The 21,893-nt window shown below is 43.6% G+C and overlaps 1 protein-coding gene across 2 annotated transcripts in view; it reads right to left on the bottom strand.

The window, feature by feature from the left end:
• Positions 1 to 21,893, bottom strand: part of RNF213 (ring finger protein 213) — a 1,978,231-nt gene that overhangs the window by 1,366,458 nt on the left and 589,880 nt on the right. For both annotated transcript variants that reach the window (XM_069199724.1, XM_069199725.1), the window contains exon 11: positions 2,839 to 2,894. In XM_069199724.1, coding sequence (XP_069055825.1) covers positions 2,839 to 2,894 — 56 coding nt within the window. The remainder of the gene's footprint in view (positions 1 to 2,838; positions 2,895 to 21,893) is intronic.

Genomic DNA, 21,893 nt, shown 5'->3' with positions numbered 1-21,893 from the left:
TCCTTCAAAGAGCACAGCAATCAGGAAGGACTGGGCATCACCGGAGAATCCAGTCAATTCAGCCACACACTGAGGCGGATGGCAACGATGATGCCTATGGCCTGTCCGACTGAATTGGTGGTGTCCAAGCCAAAGTGTATTGTGAACTTGGCAGTATCACCATCAACTTGAGCTTCCTGAAAAAGCACAGGGTGAAGGACTTTGGGTACACCAGGAAGGACTTGTAACACCGAAAACCCAAAGTGCATGTAATTAACGACACAACAAACAACTGGCGTTAGCAGATCGAAGGGGCAAGGTGGCAGGCGAAAAGACACATTTGTTGAAGGTTTCCATTAGCTTACATTCCGTTTTAAGAGAAGTGGTGGAAAAAGTGTTGATTTTACAGCAGCTGGTGGAAGCCTGCACCACTAGGGTTTCAGGCAAATGGTGCTGCAAAAGAAAAGCAGAGTAGCCAGGGGCTGGCCAGTGGCACCTGGCAATTTGTCTAATGCCTGAGGGGCGAAAGCCAGACTTTGCCCAAGCAACCAAAGTGTATCCATTAGCACCTCGTGAAAGGGAAGAAGAGGCTCAGAAGATGTTTTCCCCAGTTGGAGGAAATCTGTCAAGACGTTGATATTAACCTCCAAGGTGGCGAGTTGGAGGTCATGAACTTCAGTCACCCTAGGTATTACCAATGCGTAGGAAGCAGATTCCTCTGTGGCTGGTCCAGGAAGAGAAAAAGAGCCATCTCCCGGGAGGTATTGAGGCCACTAGCTTATTGTAAGTCCTGGTATCAACTGCTATCTTTGTAGGGCTGAGCGAACTCATCACCCGGGTCACAGACATTATCTGAGTCAGTCCAAATAGGGAATGGAAAGAGTGCCGTCAAGCCTGTGGTAATTCAAGTGAGGGACGTGGCACCTTGGGTGGATTCAGACAAGACTCCAGTCGGCGTCAGCGAGGGCAATCAGAACCAGTTCTTAGGGCTGCAAAACTGGCATCAATGTGTTGAGGCCAACATAAGTTGTGGAAGCAGAGTCAAAACAAGAGCCTGAGGCAAGCCCAGTGTGAAGAGTCCAGTTGGCACAGAGGCCGAAACAGTTGGCAGTGTCCTAGGTGGAAGGCCTCTCGGCTCCTTGGGGCATGAAGGCATCCCAAATGTAGTCGGTACGGACCCAAAGAGTTGGACTATGGCTGTGTGGAACCCTTCGATCTAGCGTGGCGTGGCTTAACGCCCCAGCAACTCCTGTTGTGTCAGAACCTGCTGCTGAATCATCTCCGAAGTTGGATGACTTTGGAAGTGAGATTGAGCTGTATGGCTCTTCCCCTGCACCTACTCAGACAGATGCAGATGGAGCGAGAGAGCAGAATCCTGCTTCAACTTCCTTGTGTTTCTTAAGCTTGCCTGAGTACTTGGAATGCAACAAAGACTTATCTCTGGAGAGGCCCTGTCAACTTCGGGAACGGGACCGACAGTGAACATTGGACGCCAGGCGCAAATTGGAACAGCCCCAATGCAATCTCTTCGCATGGACTTTTACCTCATGTTTACTGATGGCCTTCAGGTTCATCGATGCCCCATCTGTGAAAGCCTTGGAGTAGTAGCTCAATCTTAGGCATCACACGAACACCCGATGGGGATCTTCCACAGAAATCCGTTTGTGACAGTCCCTCAGGGCCTGAAACTTGTCGTTTTATGGGGGTGACATCACTTGCACATCAGAGAAAATGTGGAAATATCGAGGAAATGTCTCAGAGAGAAGAGATCCAGATCCACACCTGGTGGTGCAGAAAGAAAATGTGTTGTCAGCACACAGGAGTGGCACTTATGTAGCCCCTCTATGTCATTTCCGGAGTGGAATGGCATCAGTGAGGAGCCACAATGCAGCACCTTCTGGTGTGCAGAGGTGCCACTGTAAAGTTTCAGGATCCAGACCTGGGGACTATTTAAAACTGGGAGGAATATGTGGCTAGAAGTCTCTATCAGAAATTACTATTCCAAAAATGGCCACAATTATGGGACGAATGATCACAATTAGGCCACGCATACTGGCAATATGGCAAGGACAATTGCCTTATGCTATAATTAGTCCAGGAATGCCCACCTTGTCAAGATTTGCCATTATTATCCCAGTGTTATTTCTGGAACAGTCATAATGGTGTGGGGTAACCATATACATTTGCGGTTCCCTGATACCATGACTGTCAGGCTGAGAAAAAAAAATGTTTAACGGAAAAAAACACCACCAGCCACTTACAAAACACACACAATAGCGCATATGTAAAGAGAAATAGTTAAGCCAATACACATACACCACTCTCACTGTCTCAAACAAACAAGGCCATAATTTGTCTCCACTCTCAATCCAGCCTCTGCTCTTCATGGCTACATGGCTATTAAGGCATAGCAATCCCCTAATTTCACCGTCTCCGGAAGTGAGACTGTAACAACTCCACTCTGATTAAAGCTAGCACTTCTTTTCTGGCCCAGTTTTCACAAGTACTGTATTATCGATAGAGTGGGGCTTGCAAAGCTGACGAAGTCTGATGAGCAAATGATAAATTGAAAGTGGAGACAAGGTGATGTTGCAGGTCCCACAGATAATCACAATGTGAGTTTGTGTGCAAGCCTGTGGGCCTGCCACTGATTGGGCTGGTGACACTTCTAGGATATGTGTAGCTCTGCATCCCCACAATGGCTACACCCTCTGAATTACGTACTGTGTTAAGCAGCACTTGAGGGAGCTACGTTCAGGGTACTGGAAACCGACCAGTAACTTCTGAGCAGTTTGTTGGAGACCACTGCCCTAAAGACACTTAAGTTAAAGAAGGTTGGAAAATGCTGCCTTTGAGTACCTGTCCTTGGGAGTTTCCATAGTCTTCAACAGTTTTTCAAGAAGAGACTGCACATTCTGTAAATGTAAAAAAAAACACAATTCAAGATATAAGACGTTAAATGTGCCTTTATGGAAGTAGATTAACCATTTTGAATTTCAGATGGACTTAATTGTGTACTTTTTAAAGAGAGATCTAGCTGTACACTAGGAGTCTCCTACCTTTTTTTTCTAAAATAAGAGCTACTTACTTTGAATGCAAATCATCCGGAGCTACTATTATTATTAGAATTGGCTTAATAACCACATCAGACAACAGACAAAGCAACATTAGTGGCCACCTTATGCAAAATTACCAACAATAATCACCTCAGTGCATTGGGCACGGCTGCCAACAGTAATGTAAAAAATGATTTGTTAACGTAGAATGCTTCTGCATGGGTAGTACATAAAAGCATAGCTACAGTGCCTAGGCACCAAGTTATTTATATTAATAATAAGCCCCTAACACTGCATTGTTTACCACTCAAATATCAGCTTTAAATATAGTTTGGAAATTAAACCGTTTATCGTTAAACATCAGCATATGAGTTTTCAAAATACACACATTTTTGTCTCAAATACACACATTTAAATTTACTTATCCATATATTCTTTCAACCAAGCAAAAGCTCCTAATTTAGTAGGCTACACACAGGAGAGCTACTGGAGAGCTACCAGTAGCTCACGAGTAGCTTGTTGGAGAAGCCTGCTGTTGACATCTAACATAACTTGGTAGACTCGCACAGAAGTACCAGAAGTGAGAAAAGTTAATTAACTGTAGCTGTAGTTCTGCATCAGTACCATTTTAAAGTTTGGCATTTGTAGAATGATTCCTTATTCTCAGACGGAAAACCTCTATACAGCTGATGTGGCAAACAGAACACCAATCAGTTTAGCTAGAACAGTATTACTATAGCAAGCCAGGAATGGTTTGTGAATAGACAGATGAGACTAATCAAGTTCGCTAAAATGTCTTAACTATGCAATAACAAAACAATCAATATTTAGAAGTGTTTTTCTATATTCTGGATATGGTTGAATATAAATGCTGCAAGCGTATTTTAGCTATAAATAGGAGAAGGAGCAACAAGATGGATTTTACGGAGGAGCGAGAATAACATCCACCACTTCAGAGTGTTAACTAGAAGCAATCAATTGCCATTGCTCAATCTCCAAGCAAGGAGGTGTAGGGTGAGTACCTTTAGGTGGAGGACCCTCTATTGCTGAGGCAGTAGATCCTCCCGAAGTGGTAGCCTTACCTGTCTTGAGCTTGTTGTGTTTAATGAGTAGGATGTTGATGACCGGGGATTGCCGAGTAACGTGAGAAGGGAATTGGAATGTGAAGGAAGGTTGACGGCAGTGACAGTTGTGCACTGCAACTGCCAGGGTTGGTCGCAGATGACTTATGGTTAATAAAATCATTTTAAAATAAAAAAGGACATTGGAGTGTCTTTTTCAGTGGCGACGAGGGTGGGATCCACTTGGTGAACCAACACCTAGTGAACCAACCCTGGCAAGATGAAAGAAGAAGGAACAGGGTGTCGCCGTCGGTGTTGAGGGAGTCACGGATGTTTAGAAGTATAAGGTGAAAGAAGAACTGTATGCATGTGGAAGCAGAATAACAGAGGAGAAGACGCCGGACACACGGACGGACTGCAAAATATTTACTTACGAGACATACGTGTGGACCTACCGGGGTTCTTTTTGATGGACAGCTTCGCACGCCCTGTGGACTATCTATTTTTACTCAATGACGATGATAAGTAAGAGAATACTTGGTACTTTTTGGACTGCTTCATTATCCCTGAGACATATCGGAATTTACTTTCTTGGAACCTTCCCGCAAATTTCGGCCTTGAAAAAGTCACTGGTGTGACGAAACACGTGTTGGCTGTTTGCTTTGGAAAGATTGTTCCCTGTTATTTGGAATACCACTTCAATCGGAATAAATTTAACTCTTCTCCGGAGACAAGATTTGAACACCAATGTGCTCGATTTTTTCATTAATTTCTATCCCATAATGACTAGTTGACTTGATCCTGTTTTGTCCTACTTTGCATACTGTGTGGTGTGATCTTTGTTTGCGTATGCATGTGGAAGCAGACTGCTGGGAACATTACGTGCCAGGTGTGCCATTAGGTGGAAGAGCCAGTCTGTCACCCAAGACACAGTAACGTGCTCAAATTGTGGGTGTTGTAAAGGGAAATGGGGTCAGACGAACAGGTAGTGCATGGCAGAAAGCGGGTGCCGGTCGACTGGCGCGAGGCCTGGAAGTTTTTTTTTCTTTTTTATTTGGCTGCATATGTTGGCGAATTTGCAGTGTGTAAAGCGCTTACCTCGCTCATGGTGAAGACCGTTGCGCATGTCTCGCGCATAAGCTCGCAGGTCCGCATGCGAAGAAGACTGCCCGACAGTTTATGGTGAGTGAAGGGGGAACTCACAGTAAAAACAAGCGTCGGAACTGTGGGAAAGCGGAACCCACCTTGGAAACAAGCGTCAGAACTGCACGTTCCTTGTAAAAAGGGGAACCAACCTGCGAAAATGGACAGATTGCTAATAAACAACAACAGCGCAAATGTACTGGAGGAGGAACAGTGCGTTGGATATGGACAGCGTCATTTTCATCTAAATCGAGTACTTAAGGAAACGTAAACCAGGAGTCAATTTATGGTTTGGTGAGGAATCTGTATCTAAATTGGATGGTGCTGCAGAAATGTTAATGGAACTTTGTTTCTGAGATTTTAAAGGACGCAAGGACTAGTGAATAATAGGGTTTATTTGAAGAAAAGAAGAAAGCTGAATCTTTTTGTTTTTATTTTTATTTTGAAAAAAATAACGTGTGGAAAGAACAATATGCAGTCAATAATGCCACCACCCACGTTTTTAAATGCGCCTGGTGAACCGAGTATGCCTTGGGAAGATTGGCGAGAGGCATGTGAGACTTATTTATAGGCTTTGGGTGGGGCTATTTTTACTGCTAAAAGAAAACTGGCTTTGCTGAAACATAATTTGGGAGTAGAGGGTAGGAAAGTGTTGAAAATATTACCCAATGATGAGGTTGACATGAATGGTGATAGGTCAGATGAAGAAGTAGAGGGTAACGATGTATATATAAGGACCATGGGGGCATTGGAAAATCATAGTAGTACAAGCACCCAGTGATTCAATTGATCAGTTTGTGTGTGCATTGCGGTCTCTAGCCAATACATGTAAGTTTAGGGATTTACATGAAGAAATAATAAGAGATCAATTGATAAATCATACCAGGGATATAAAGATTCAGGAGAAATTGTTATCTTTGAAAGATCCATCATTAGATGAGGCGATATCTGCAGCAAGGTGCATAGAAGCCACTTCAAGATATATAAGGAGTTAGGAAAAAAAATGAAAAAGATAGGGAAAGTATGGCTGTCCAGGAGATAGACAAAATCAAATGCAATAAAGATGGCATTAAGGGCAATGGAAAGAAGAAATGTTACAGATGTGGCAGTATAAAACATTTGGCATTTTCAGTGAGTTGTCCAGCCAAGAATGCAAAATGTTTCAAGTGCAACAGACTGGGACACGTTTCTAAAGTATGTAATCAAAGGAACAGTGTGGATAAGAAGAAAAGTGTAAATTGTCTGTGTAGCGATGATCAGAGTTGTGGACTTGTTCCGCCAGAGGATGGAAATGATGACAACCACATAGAGGTGCTTATGCTGAGTGATGTCACTACAAGAGTGTTGCATAAAGGTGATGTTTTAATGTTGGGAAACAATGGGTATAGACCGCCAAAATTTGTTGTGAACTTAAATGGGGTATCGATTAGTATGTGGGCGGATTCATGTTCCCCATATACGTTGATTGATAGAGAAACGTGGAAGAAAGTAGGAAAGGAAAATGTATCTATGTCCAAGACTGAACTGATAAGTTATGGTGGGAGCAAAATACCAATCGTAGGATGTTTCCAAGGGACAGTGGTGTTCAAACAGAGGGAAATCACCTGTTGTATATATGTGGTGGACAGTGGCAGGTGTTTGTTAGGGTGGAACGAACAAAGAGCTTTGGAGATAGTGTTAAATACAAATACAAAGGAACAAGTTTTGAACATTGTGCATGAGGATCGAGGACCAGAAAAGTGGAAATCAGAGTTTCCGATGCTGTTTGGTGAAAGATTGGGATGTCGCAAAAGATTTCAACATAAGTTTATCCTGAAAGAAGGGGCCATACCGAAGGTACATAAAGTAAGAGCGGTACCAGTAGTACTAAGGGAGGCATTGAAAGATGAATTGACCAGGTTACTAGAAATGGGGATGATAGAAGAAGTTGAGTCTTCAGAGTGTGAGTCCTGTGGTTTTGGCTCGGAAACAAAGTGGTAAGGATGTTTGTGGATTAGAGGGATTTGAATGAAAATATCTGGTTTCATAGGCCCCTGATACCCAATATAAATGAATTGTTAACAAGTATTTGAGGAGCAGGAATATTTTCGACTGTTGATTTGTCAAGTGCATACCATCAGATTTATGTTGCATCAGAGTTCAAGACATTTGACGTCTTTCATAACACCAGAAGGGGCATTTAGATTCATACACATGCCTTTTGGGTTGGCGTCGGCCTCAGCAGTTTTCCAAATAATTATGCAAAGTTTTGTCGTAGTTTGGACTCTTGCTCTAGGCAAGACTGCTGGTTTAAGGATGACAGTACTTATGTTTGTAGGTGACTATGCCTATCCTACAACAAGTCGCAACGGTCGTCCCAACCTTTCAGACTCACTAGCAGCACCTCACCAAAACCCAAATAGTAAAAGGTGATTTGTGGCAGCCTTTACGCATGGACTCAGGAGTATGACATCTCAGGGAGTGTCGTGGTTAAACAGAGCTTACCCCTTTCTCACAGATGTATCATGCCTCAACCAATCGCAAATAATAACAAAGATGCAGTAAAGTTTCAATAGTTTTTATTTAACACAACTGCAATCTGCGATAAGAGGCATGGGCTGCAATGATTAGGATAATGAACAGTGCAGTGCAAAAAACAGAATCGTAAAGACAACAGTCATTATTACAAAGACCCCCACCTTCTTGCAGTAATATGAAAAGACAAAGTGTATAATATGTCCTAATACCCTATCATGATAGGCCTAACCTCCTACCTAAAGGAGAGCTAGGTATGTTAAACCTAATCTGTCAATGCCATGTCCATGAAAGGAGCCCCCAACCCTCGTTACCTTGGAATGAAGTCTCTATCTCAGGCTCTGCAGGGTCACGAAGACTGAGTCAGCGTCAAGACAACGTGTAGCATCGATATCCGCGATGGTGGCGATGCCCTCTGGTCGGAATGCCTCTGATTATCTGTCTAAAGTGTAGTGTATTTATACAGATCTACTTGGACCCCTGACGTAGGTGTGTTCCCAAACAATAGATAACAGGCATGCTTGGGACGGCAATTAATATAAACAATTCCCTCAAAAGCATGAAGAGGGAAAGTCCCTATCTGTGAACACTTACAGTTTGTCTTTGACACTTGATCTTGACGCCTTAGCGCGGTGGCACTGATAATGCAAATCATAATAAGTGGCCTAACTATAAACAAGGCAGCCATCTTAGAAGAATTAAATAATTAAATGGGCTAAGATAGAGCAAGCTAAGTAGGTTAAATGTCACTAGGTGACAGGAGCACGAGCCTGCAAGTCAAAAGGCTAAGCTAACTCCTGTTATCCCATTAAAACAAACTAGGATTCACTACAGTTTGTTGGGTAAAATCGAAAATGTAAAATGTAAAATTGTTTCAAGATGATGTATTGGTATGGGCAAAGAATGTGGAGGAACACGATAATGTGTTGAGGTGTGTATGTTCGATTCTGCAAAAAGCGGGATGGACTGTGGAGGTGAAGAAATGCAAGTTTGAGCCGGAGTGTTGATAAGGATTAATTAAGGTCATTTTGGGGTTTGGCCGAGTATTATGCGAAGTTTGTGAAGAATTTTGCTGATAATGCCCAACTATTGCGTATGTTGATGAAAAAAAATCAAAGGTTTGAGTGGTCAATAGAATGTCAACAGGCATATTCCGAATTGAAGAAAAATATAATTAACGCTGTGGAGCTGAAACCGTTTGTAGCAGAAGATCATACCATTATATCAACTGACGCCAGTATGTATGGTCTGGGAGAGGGGTTAATGCAACTACACAAAGGAAACGAGCATGTGATAGCATTTGCTTTTAGGACATTGAGGGGGGCAGAAGTAACATACTCTGCAATTGAGAAGGAAGCTCTTGCTTGTTGGTCTGGGGGTAACGTACTTCAGAAACTATGTTTGGGGAACAAAATTTGAACTACGGACGGACCATAAACCTTTAATTGACATGTTTACCACGAAGGGCGCATGCCGAGCGTCCTCTAGATTAGCAAAATGGCTGTATAGACTGCAAGAGTATGAGTTTACAATTAAATATGTCCCAGGAATAACAAATGTGAATGCGGATTGTTTATCTAGATTACCAATTGAGGGTACGGAGGGTGAGGAGGATGAGGAATGGATGGTTGCAAACTTACAAGACACGAAGACGAGTGCTATTTCTGAAGAGGCGTGGAGAGCCTCGGTGGATGAGGATGTAGAAATGCAAGCACTACAGAGTAATTTGGGTAAACGTTGGTCAAATTTGGGAGGACTCACCAGCATAGTATCGCATTTAAAGAATGTGTGGTCAGAGATATCGGAACAGGATGGTTTGTTGAGGAAAGGAGACAAGTTAATTGTTCCACATAAGTTAAGAGGAAAACTGCTGGAGGTGTTACATGAAGGACATGGTGGAATGTCCGGTATGAAGAGGAAGATTAGAGAGGATTTTTGGTGGCCAGGCATGGATCGGGACGGTGAGAGGTTTGTAAGAAATTGTTTATGTTGTGCATGCAGCGATAAGACTCATGTTGGGGAAAGAACCCCAGTGGTTCCGATACCATTCCCAGATAAACTCTGGCAGAATGTGGGTATGGATCTATGTGGCCCTTTTGAGTTGGATGGAGATGGGAAAACTTTTGCTATTGTAATGGTGGACTACCATTCAAAGTGGCCTGAAGTCAGCATAGTGAGAGATGTGAAATCAAATATGATTATAGAATTTTGTGAAGAAGTGTGGAGAAGAGAAGGTTATCCAGAGGCTGTGGTGACAGATAATGGTCCACAATTTACATCTTGTGAATTTAGAGATTACGTGACGAGTTGTGGTGTTAAACACATTAGAACGGCTGAGGCGCATCCTAGAAAGAACGGATTAGTGGAAAGGTTCAACAGGGTGCTGAGTGAGAACATACAGTTATCAGTCCAAAGTAGTTTGGGTTGGAAGAAAGAGATTAGGAATTTGTTGTGGAGTTATCGCACCACCCCACATTCTCTCACTTTGGAAACACCGTTTATGTTGTTGAAAGGTAGGAAGCCATGCACCAAAGCGGTGCCAGGTTGGATGGGGAAGGCAGGTAAGGGAAAGGCGGATGAGAGGAAATTGTCAAGTCAAGTGGGTGAAAGGCAGATAAAATATGATGGTAGAGATATGGACAGTTTAAAGAAGTGTTCTCTGGTAGTGGGAGATTGGGTGAGAACTAGGATGTGGGATAAAATGAAAAAAGGTTTATCTAGGTGGTCCGTGCCTAAGCGGGTGGCAAAGGTGAGAGGATATAGTGTGGAGCTGTATGACGGCAAGAGGTGGAATGTGAGAAGTGTGGTTAGTGTAATGAAGTGGAATTGCAGAAGTGGAGGTGTATAGAGGAGGAAACAAGGATGGGAGTGTAGGAAATAAGGAGGAGTGGAGGGCGAGGGGAAAAAGATCTGTAAAGAAGCCTTATTATTTTAAAGATTATGTGTGCACCGAGGAAAATTGCCCTACGTTGTTAATATGTGTTTTCGTGTAGGAATTTGGGTTATGTACTTATATACATGTTATATTTGTACAGTTTATTGTATTATAATCATCTTATTTATATAGTCCTGTTACACAACAACATTGTAATTATATTCTTTGTGTAGGAGGGAGATGTGTTGTGTTTAATGAGTAGAATGTTGATGACCGGGGATTGCCTAGTATCGTGAGAAGAGAATTGGAATGTGAAGGAAGGTTGACGGCAGTGACAGTTGTGCACTGGAACTGCCAGGGTTGGTCGCAGATGACGTATGGTTAATAAAGTCATTTTAAAATAAAAAAATAACATTGGAGTGTCTTTTTCAGCGCTCACTTCTGGGTACCAGACTAGCTGATTCGTGGCGGCTTCTCCTCTCGAAATATAGCACTGTGAGTCTTGAAGCCTGCAGGCAGTCGTGTGGTATGCTTTTGCTTTCCTTGTATTTTCTATTGAAAGTGTTTGGCGCCACACACTTCTGGTGCACAGCAACACAAATGGTGGTGTATATTTCAATGTTTGTCATTTTTATGTCCTTCACTTCCTCACTATTGCTTTAATGTGGTTTACTTCCCTAGTAGTTCCAGGAGCTAAGTGATCTTTGGCTCTTAACAGAGTCAGATTGGCTCTAGTTCAGATGTTGTTTCGCCTCCTCAGCGAGCCCCAGGTCATGCCCCTTGACCTCATGGTGGGCTAGATAAAGAAGGAGGCTGTGCGTCTGCGCAGTGCACAAAGGTAATCTGGTAAGTCACTGTGCCCATGACGTGGAAGACTCACTGCTCGTTCACTGGTACACAACTCCCATGTCAAATACTACCAGTTAACTCCACAAGCTGAGGGATAACAGTAAGAGTGGCACTTCCAATGTCCCGACCCTCATTCCCTTCAGACCAGTGGCGTAGCGTGGGAGGTGCAGGGGGGGCCGGCCGCACCGGGCGCAACATCTTGGAAGAGACTCGAGTGCTAAAATCCACGGGTTAGGGGGCGCAAATTACTTGCCTTGCCCCGGGTTAGGGGGCGCAAATTACTTGCCTTGCCCCGGGTGCTGACAACCCACGCTACGCCACTGCTTCAGACATTATTCTCTTGCGCTACTGCCATCATTCTTCTACTGAAAAGGTTTCTGAAAGAGCTCTTGAACATCCAGGTGCATCTTTACCACCACCCTCAACTGTTCTTAATTAGCACAAAATCCTTTCCAAAGCACCACTTAGATATATTTGATGTTATCCTGTCAGCTCAGGCTGAGGTGCTTTTCCTCTGGGAAACAGCTGCACAATCCCGTTCCGCCGTCGCGGGAGCCATTCCCCCTGGTTACTCTATTACACAACAGAACCGTGAAGGCAAGCGATCCGTGGGCATAACGAATTCTTCCATTAATTGTGTCATACGCACCCACCTTACCTTTCTGTCATGTGAGATTCTGTTATTTACTCTAAAATCCTCTCACACTAAATTATTTTCATGGCCTCAAATCTATCACCACCCCCAGGTCCAAATAATAATTTCACCACAAATGTTTTACAGTCAGATACCTGTGCTGTCATGCCTTCACAGGAACCCTGCTCTTAACTCTCGGGTTTCCTTTGAAACAAAACTTTGAACATCCAAGCCCGTTTTAAATCCCAGTCAAATAAACAAAACTCAGCTGCCAGATGAATCCTTAACCTTTTGGCAACTGCCCCAGTCGCCCCTAATCTATGTACCCTTCACTGATATCCATTGGACACAGTCTGAAAATGTAAAGCACTGTGCCTCACCATTCGGTCATTCATAATTCAGGCACTGCATATTTCAGGAAAACGTTAACTTGCTATGTTCCTCCTCACCTTCTCAGGTTATTTTATTTGCTAGCACTGGCAGTTCCCTTATTTAAAAAGTTCTGATTGATGGGAACGTTTTTTCTTACCTATTGTCCAGACTCTGCAATTGCCCACAATTCCAACTCAAAGGCATCACTGAGTTCAACATTGTCAGGAAAACACTTAAAACTTGGCTATCTCTATAACCATTTTAACCCTGCTTTCCCCCGTCTTTCAGTTCCTTTCTTCATCTTTTTTTAGCACTGAGACGCATTTCAGTTTATTTCCACGTTTGATAAATTTTTAACATAGCATGAATTAACAAACTCTCCTGGCCCAATCCAAGACCACTAGGATGAATTGGGCCCAGTCATTCTTGATTTTCTCCAAAAGTCTGGACAAGAGAGGTAGTAGATGGTAAGGTGTATTGGACTTTCTTGCTCTATTGTAGCTGGAAAGCATCTCCTAACAAGTATTTTTGGGGAAACTCCAATGCGCAAAATTGTTGGCCCTGAGTGTTCAACAATGGAGAAAAGATCCACCCAGGACTTACCATTTAGGCACCACTTGTGATCTTTCAGGTGACTTTTGCTCAGTTTGTCTGGCATTCAGGAACCCCACCAAGTGATTTGTTACCAGAAAGATGTCCTGGCTTTCCAGCCACCTCCAGAGATGCAAAGCACAGTCCCAAGAACCCCATGCCACCCTGCACATAAAAGTGATGCTATACGTGAAAACCTGCACCAGCCTCCCCCTGATTCATGGCATGAAAGGTTTCTGAGCCAGATGAGTGGCTTTTAACTCCAATAGGTTGATGTGGAGTTGGCCCTCCAGTAGAAATCCGCGGCATCTGATCTCCCTTTGGTGATCCCCAAAACTAGCTGTAATGCATCTGTCACTACTGTCAGCTCTGGGTGGGGACGGAAGAATGTCCTGCCACCGGACAGACTGTAATTAGGTATGCACTACTGCAGATGATTGATCATTTGCTCTGAGACCTGGATAGTGTCAGAAAGGCAACTTTGGTGCTGGTTTTATTATAAGGCATGCATGTGCCATCTAGCATGGTGGAGGGGGAGGATGCACGAGGCTAAGAGACCAAGAAGCCCCAGAGTCACCATCACCAAGTCCAGAATCAAGCATAGATTGTCAGTATTATGTCCTAAATGTTTTGGACTCGTTGTGGTAGAGAACTGCATGGAATCCACTGTGTCCTGGATCACCCCAATGAAAGGAAGTCTCAGTGATGGAATCTGTTTGCGCTTCTGCCCTTTTATAGCAAATCCCAATGAAGTTAGAAGTTTCACCATTGTCCGGAGGTGGTACACAACTAAATGCAGCAAATCTACCTCAAGTTGCCAGTTATTGAGGTACTGAAATAGAGGGACTCCAGACCTCTGGAGATATGCAGCACAAGGCACCATCACTTTCGTGAACACCTGCAGTGCGCTGGTGAGGCCGAAGAGGAGCACTGCAAACTGAAAATGCTCCTGACCCATTCTGAACAGCAAGCAACGCCTGTGAGACAGGTATATTAAAATACACATTGTGCCGGTCCAAGGACACCATACAGTATCTTGGGGCCAGGGAAGGAACAATCTAAGCCAATATGAGCATAATGAAAATGTCATTCTGCAGGATACCATTCAGAGGCTGGAGAGGCTACATCCTGGACACCCCACATCTTTTTTTGGGAAAAGGAAATATCAGGAATAACAACCCTTGCCATTCTCCAGCACTCGCTCTATGGCACGTTTGCAGAGCAACATGCCCACCTTTTGTAGCAGGATGGAAAAATGCTATTCTGAAATCGATTCTGGTGTAGTAGGGGTCTGATAGATCACCAGCACGGGAGGATGTGCTGTGGCCTGTTCCCCATAGGTTAGGCATATGCTGCTGATGGGAAATAAAGGGGTTTGTTGGCCACTGTAACAGAGGATAAACAGTTGGAGAACTGATGCTCCTGCTGGCCTACATGCAGTCTACTGGTTCCACAACCCGGAAAGGACTATGAGGTTCAAGGTAATCACAGTAGGTGAGACTCGGAGCAGACTAAACCAGACATAATGTGATAATTGTGTGGTGTAGCCCTAAGAGTTCTGGGAAGCAGATCTTATTATTGCATGCCTCAAAGTACTTCAATACACTGAATCATGTGTTCCAACTACACCTTAAACATCAACGCGATTTGGGACAGCAAAGATGAAGAAAGAGATAAGCTTAAAAAGTAATCAAAGGCGGATTAGAAGCACAGTGCCTTCATGGGCCTCCTCAGACACTCCCTCCAAAGGTTGGTGTGGATTGTAGTTTTTTAGGGCCAGGTAGTTGACTGAATCAACAAGACTCAAGGCACACTCCAAAACAAAGGAGGGGATAAACATATTTTTAAAACCACCTGTGTGTAATAAAAACCCAGCTACACTGAAAGGATGTATTTCTTTATTTAAGCAGTTTGAAAAGTCAGACCTTTTAAATATTTAAGACCACTCAAAGCATACCAGGATACAAAAGAATAAATGTTGGGGAAGTTAAGATTTTAGTTGGGTAGGAACATGAGACAAGCTCAATATTCTTGAATTGTGACTCTTGTTCTGTGTTGAGATCAGTAAAAAGCAGACTATGTTATCTCAATTTTCATTAGTGTCATGAACCTCTTGGGATTGGAGTTTTACCTCATGTTAAGTTTAAGTGTTTTATCAAAGTCTGGTACCTTGTACATTAGGTGATATGCCTCTATGTTGCAGGCACTTGGTTAATAAAATGAGTAGATGCTGAGCAAAGCTTTTCGTTTGGGACGTACGGCCTAATGCACAATCAGGCAGATCGCAAATAGTGGGTGCAAACTGTGCAATTACTTTCTGAGACCTGCCCACTATTTTGCAATGCAACCTATGTACTATTATATCGAGTCATAAAAACATTAATTTGCATAAGATCACAGAACCTGCCTAATGAATTAATTAGGCATGTCACTGCCCTTACCCCCTAAGAATAGCTATGAAAGCAAGGACGTTGGTCTCACAATCTGGCCTACCTTCACTGGCTGCCCATGTCAAAACATGTTTTGCAATCAAATTAATCAGGAAATGAGTTTCTTGTAGAGGCTACTAAAGATGGCATTACAATTAAATCAAAGAATGGAAAGATGAGGGCTTTTGTCCGCTAAACCTGGTGGTCTGTTTGAAGAAGTGGTAGGATTTTTCAAAGAAGGTACAGCTGCCAATTCACATCTTGTAGGGCTGCATTTAATTTGACAACAAACGTGAGCTCTAAGTCCAATAACATCCCTAGTTTCTTTATTTTCAGGGCGGTGGTATAAATGTTTCACGGCCTGGAGGCACAATAAAGGATGGTGTGTGTTGGGCTGAATATCTTCTGTTAATAAAATCTGTGTCATGACTCCATACATCCAAAGGAATTATCCAATGCAAAACACGGTCCAAGCATGAGGTTTTTGCTGTATCTCAATTTTGGGCACATTTCCAAGTAGAAGTGGATTTGTGTTACCAGTGTACATTTGAAAGTTAATCGGGTAGTGGTCAAGAAGGTATACACAAGGGCATAGACAAATATTTAACTCCCATGGGATAAGTTTCATGAAACTGGAATGTAATCTATTCCATCCAGGATTTTTTGGCTGTGGTTGCAGAGAAAGGTTAGTATCCATTTCCGTGCAGTTCTGGGTTTGCCTGCCCTGTGTTCCAACCTTTCCAACTGTAGTATACTCCATCAAGTCATACGTCGCAAAAAGGTCATGGTATACAAAAGATGTCTTCTTGTTCTCATCCACTCAGAGGAGTTCTAAAGTGGTTCTGCCAAATGTGATTTTAGTGCCCCTTACTGGCTGGAATACAGGCTGATGTGTTTAATTCCATATACTCAACGTTTTCTCATCAGTTTTCATAACACAATTGTACCTGGGAAAAGGAAATTGGGAAATTAGCAGATAGTTCAGTAGAATCTATGCGTCAGTGGTTGCTTTTTCCAAAGACTGTGATGATGAGAGTATTTTTTAGGTCAGGAATTGATCCAGAAAATAGTGACATCGGTCGAGGTTGCTGTATTAGGTAGGAGAACGGGAGAGGTGATTGTAGCAACCAGCCAAACATACGACCATGAGAGAGTTGGGAGGACTTTATCTTGCAAGGCAGCATTACAGAACTCCAACGGTTTCAGTGAATTAAAGATTAATAGTAAAGGAGGAGGCGCGGTAAATGGAAGAGTAGAGAGGTTCCTCATGGGTATTCACGTAACTTTCACAGATTTTGATGATTTGGGACGGGACTCTAAGAAAGCAAAAGGGTTTTACTAGTGTTAATGTGGTGTGCAAATGTTGTGCTAAGGGCATCTGGTTTTATTTATGTAGACTTTTAAAGTTTGGCTCAAACAAGAGCGGATGAGGGGGAAAACCTACTTATAAAGGTAGGTTACGAGCCTGAAGCTAATGTCCGTCTACGTGGCTTCTGTTTGTACAGCAGTTTTGTTAGAATCAAGTTCTAAACAGTTTATTTCCTGAAACACATGTGGATAGTTTCTTGATACATACTGTTTTTTTTCTGAATATAGGAATAATTTTTGTGTTTAATGAATTTGATGCTGTACTGTAAATGAATATTGATTAACAGCATTTTTTGCAGAATTATCATTTAATAGGTATTGTTTTATCTTCTTGTGGAATGTATTTTTGAGAATAAATACATTTATGTGAATTGCCCCTACTAATATCTATTCTCTGAGGGTAGGAAAAAGCTCATATTTTGGCTGGTGCTGGCTGGGGTCCAGGTTGAGGGTGAATGGGTTGGTGCCGGGAAGAAGGCCCACTGGCTGGAGGTCCTGACAGGTCAAAAGGACCCAAGTTTTTGGCTTGAATAACTGCAGCATTGCCTTTTTAAAGGTCTCAATCTGCTCTGCAGTAGACGATGACCTTGCATCACAGTGCATCAGATGCCACCAATGTACCGCTTGAGTGCAGACTAGGTGGGAACAGTGTGGGAAAAGGGAAGGGAATGGGGGTGGCCAATCCCCACTTCACCTGGGCATCGAGACTTGTCTTTCAACTTCATTGTGGACTTATCCAAGGAAAGCGATTAGGACCATGCATGGGGAAATGGACTCGAAGTCTCAAACATGATGGACACCATTTGTCATGCTCTGAAACATAAAGCTTGACACCATGCTCTGTGATAGCCTTCGGATGCATCAGGAAATATGTGTTGCAGGTCTTCGCAGTCGCATTTGGTGGATAGGGACCTAAGACAAACGTTGTGTGGATCTGTGACTGACACCTGTTTCATATATGTGAGGCTTAAATAAGAAGAACAGACACTAGCACGTGGAAGTGTTGCCTATATGGAGCTCTGTGTTGCCACTTATGGAGGTGGCAGAGAGCCACATAATTCAAAAGAGCCAGCAAACAGCATGCAGGAATTACTGCAGCAGAATTGTCCAGAAACAGTCTGGCGCCTGGGAGGAGTCAAAAGTGGAAGCATTAGCTGTTAAAGTATACATCAGAAATGTATATTAGATGGCTACATATTTTATTAATAAGATGTATGTTTTAGCATTAGTGATATGTATGCCCTTTACCCCCTACGATTACAGAAGTAGCAGAATATATCCATATATCAAATGCCATTTTCTAAACTATATAACCATCCCACCATTACCGTTGCATGAATTTCTTTTCTAAACCTTACTGATGTTAATGCATACAATATATAAAATAAAGCCAAAAAAGATTTCACTAGGAAGTTTATAAACATTTGCAAGCTAGTACGGAATGTATATACCCATGCACAGGTTTTTCTTTGTGTTTTTATAACGGAGAGGTAATTCTCGGCATACAGAACTACAGAAACTGTAGAAGATAGACTTGTTAAAAGTGTAACAAAGCGTACTATTTCCGTATGTGCATTTAGCTTTTCTAGTTCACCAGAAACTTGTTTGCCAAATTGGGATGTGCCATGGACGAAAAATGTTACTTACCCACTGAGCATCAGTTCGTGGCATGAAGTGCTGTAGATACACATGCTTAGCATCATCCCGCCATCTAGTGTTGAACTTGTAAGTGTGCAAGCAGTTTTTCTTCAAAGAAAGTCTTTTGAATCACGATGTACAGTGACTCCTCCTCTTGCTAGTTATATGCATGGGCATCAACTCAACTGTTAGGTTGTTTTCCTGCAAGGCAGGTGAGGATGGAATGTAAAGCACAGCATAACATAGTAAGATGTCCATACTAAATGAATGTGTGATAGCTTATAAAAGTAACAGTAACACACAAAGGTGTCTGGGGAGGAGGGTGGTCACGTGTGAATCTACAGCACTACATGCCATTAACAGATGCTTACTGCGTAAGTAACATTTTCCGTTCGAGGCAATGTTTGGCTGTAGATACACATGCTTAGCATAAACTGAAATGCAGTCCTTCTCACAATGCGGAGCCTAACATGTGGGGGTTACAATTGTTTGAAATAGTGTACATTGGCTTTTCGGGAAGCGAGATGGCGTCCGCGTAGTTATGGCGGCCAGGCTACGCCCAACTCAGACTCCGGAAGCTTCGAGCGGCACAGGCTGATGACGCGTCGGAAGACTGTACGCGTCCCGGCCTGAATTTGTGACAGGAAGCCTCTCTGGAGTCGGAATATGCAGGGGGCTCCCCGGATTGCAGTCCCCCACACCTCCTCCTCACTTCCGTGCTGTTCCCTAGGACGCGGAGACGTACGGAGATGCAGGGAGCAGGGGAAAACCAGCTCGAGCATGGCCAGAAACGGCCAGATCTTCTAACAAGATCAAGCACAAGCAGGTACCGGGTCTAGTCTGTGGGAAGGGGCTCGATAGCAGCAAATGATTGTTTGGCGAGGAGTATATTACAGGGCGTGACGTGGCCCCATTTCTCTAACCAAATTGATTGACTTCGTTTTTGATCTGGCTTACTGGAAGACACAGTACACAGAGATGAGCGAGTCAGAAAGCAGCAGCAGAATTTAATCAAATATTTACAGCAGCAATAAGGTGTCTTTTTAAACAATGAAGGTGGATGGCAAATACTTGGGAGTATACAAAGCTCACAGAGGATGTGAACTTGGTCAGACAATTCAAATATGCACAGTAAGGCTCTTCTGAAGTTAATGAATCTCTGCTCTCTGGAAATTTTTGGTGTGTCGCTGTGGAGCGCGCAATCCTGGTTAGCTCGTTTTGGGAAAGTCTGTGATTTATTTATTAGCGATCTTATCAATATTATGGCACTAAAAAATTGCCTAAATCCTGGGGAGAAAGGAGAAGGTTCATGAGCTGCACAGGCTTAAATATCCAACGGAGAAATGGCCCCCGGTACCAAACGGCCAATCCCAGCGCTTGGGAAAATAAGTGGGAAACAGTCTACTGGAACAAGTAGGGAAGCTAAAAGCAATGCCCCCCTATCGTCTTCCCCTGGGGGAAAGAAGACACAGTCTATGATTACGGGTTTTTGGAAAGCGGGCACGCAAGAGGACAATCTCATGCATATTACCCCTCCTCAAGCTGGCATGCAAATAATACCAAACGGGAAACAGGGGGCCGATAGTGAAGGGAAGACGCTTCCGGAGGATGTAAGTAAGGAAAAATACTTCCTTTTGAACGGGCAGCAAGCTCCGGGAGTTTTGGATGCTTCTGAGATTGTGGTGGGAACGGAGCCCACAAGGTCATCAAAGGATACAGAAATATACACACTCTCCGAAGGAAAACCTCAACTAGGATTCAAGGAGCAAGAAACCTGCGCCCCACCTCAAGTTGGCCAAGAAGCTATTAGCCTATTGAAGGACTCTGCAGGGAATTCAACTCAAATGGCCCAGGCACTTAGTAAAGGACTTGAAGTAATCGCGGCAAAGGAAAAGGGGCCCGAGTGGCCTAAAGATGGAGGCGATAAATTCTACTCTTTAACAGAGGACTCAGACTCCACCAATAGTGATCAAGGGTCAAGTGAAAGTAGAGACAGCATAGCTTCAGAATCTGCAAGCTTCTTATCTCTCACAGAGTCTACTGTACGACAGCAGCAGCGGAAAGTAAGGGGCGGGCCCCTAGTGGAGATGGTGTGGAGCCCTCAGCACAGACCCGGAAGGCACTTAAATGGGACTATTCAGGCACTAATCTTATAAGTACAGCAGAAGCCCATACTTTCGAGGTCCAGGACAATGCAGAGAAGAGGGCTGGCGCACTGGTATGTAGCTCGGTCTGTAATACTGGTGATCGATATACAGACTCAGAAATGCTACAGTCTATCTATGATTCGATAAAGGAGCTACAAACCGAGACAACAGCAGAAAGTCGACGGGCAAGGATGGCTACAAAACATTTACAAGGAACGGTCCCTGCAAGGTGGTTAAATCCTGTGCAGAAATTGAAGAGAAACTAAGTTCGATGGAGGAGAGGATGACGGCAGTAGAAGCAGATATTGAGGCTTTAGGAGTGCAAACCGCAACGCATGATCGACAATTAACTGACATTATGTGGAAACTGGAAGATCAGGAAAATAGGCAGAGGAGGAACAATCTATGCTCCTTGGCATTAAAGAAGAAGTAGAAGGCAATAACATCCGGGCTTATATGATTAAAATGCTGCAGGAGGCATTTCCAGAGCTTACTAACTGGGACTGGGAGGCTGAAGTCCAAAGGGTACACCAGTACCCAGTAGTACGGCCAGAGGGCAGCAAAGAAGAGGCTAAACACCCTAGAGCTATATTGGTTTATTTTGAAAATTATCTCTTAAGACAGACCATATTTGAAAAAGCCCGTACCGACACTTCGCGCAGTGGAGGGGGGGGTAACTTTTTTCACTCGACCCGATTACTGTCATGTCACTGTGGAGCGAAGGTGGAGGCCGCGGCAGCTGATCAAACCCTTTCCAGACGAAGGTGGAGAAGCGTATTTACTTGCTCCCGCTCGTCTAAAGACTGTGTTTAATGGGAAAGTCTGAGTGTTTAATTCAGAGGTTCAGGCTAAAGAATACTTACTTGGGCTTAAAACATGATGTAAGAAATCTAAAAGGCATATGGTCTAAGAGAGCTTTATCGGGCCGAGAGAAGCTTAAGAGGCCGGATAGTCTGGGGTGGGTAGTGGGCGGCACCAGGTACCTAGGCGACACCAACATTAAGGCCAACAGTGGTCTGATTGCCTCTAGGAGGGGAGGGTGGGGGGGGAGAGAGCTGGGATGGGGGGGAGGAGAAAGAGGGGGGGAGGAGGGTGGAGGGGAGGAAGGAGATGGGGGTGGGGGTGACCCGTCACGGGGGGGGAGAAAGAAGAAAATTCGTACCCAAAGAAATGCGGTTATGGCCTGCAAGTACAAACTATTTCATTTTTAGGAATCTGTGTTACGGAAGTGGCAATG

The sequence above is a fragment of the Pleurodeles waltl genome, chromosome 7 (genome assembly GCF_031143425.1).
Source record: "Pleurodeles waltl isolate 20211129_DDA chromosome 7, aPleWal1.hap1.20221129, whole genome shotgun sequence".
Taxonomy (NCBI): Eukaryota; Metazoa; Chordata; class Amphibia; order Caudata; family Salamandridae; genus Pleurodeles; species Pleurodeles waltl.
The sequence above is the reverse complement of the archived record's forward strand: the minus strand, read 5'-3'. Positions and strand labels throughout refer to the sequence as shown.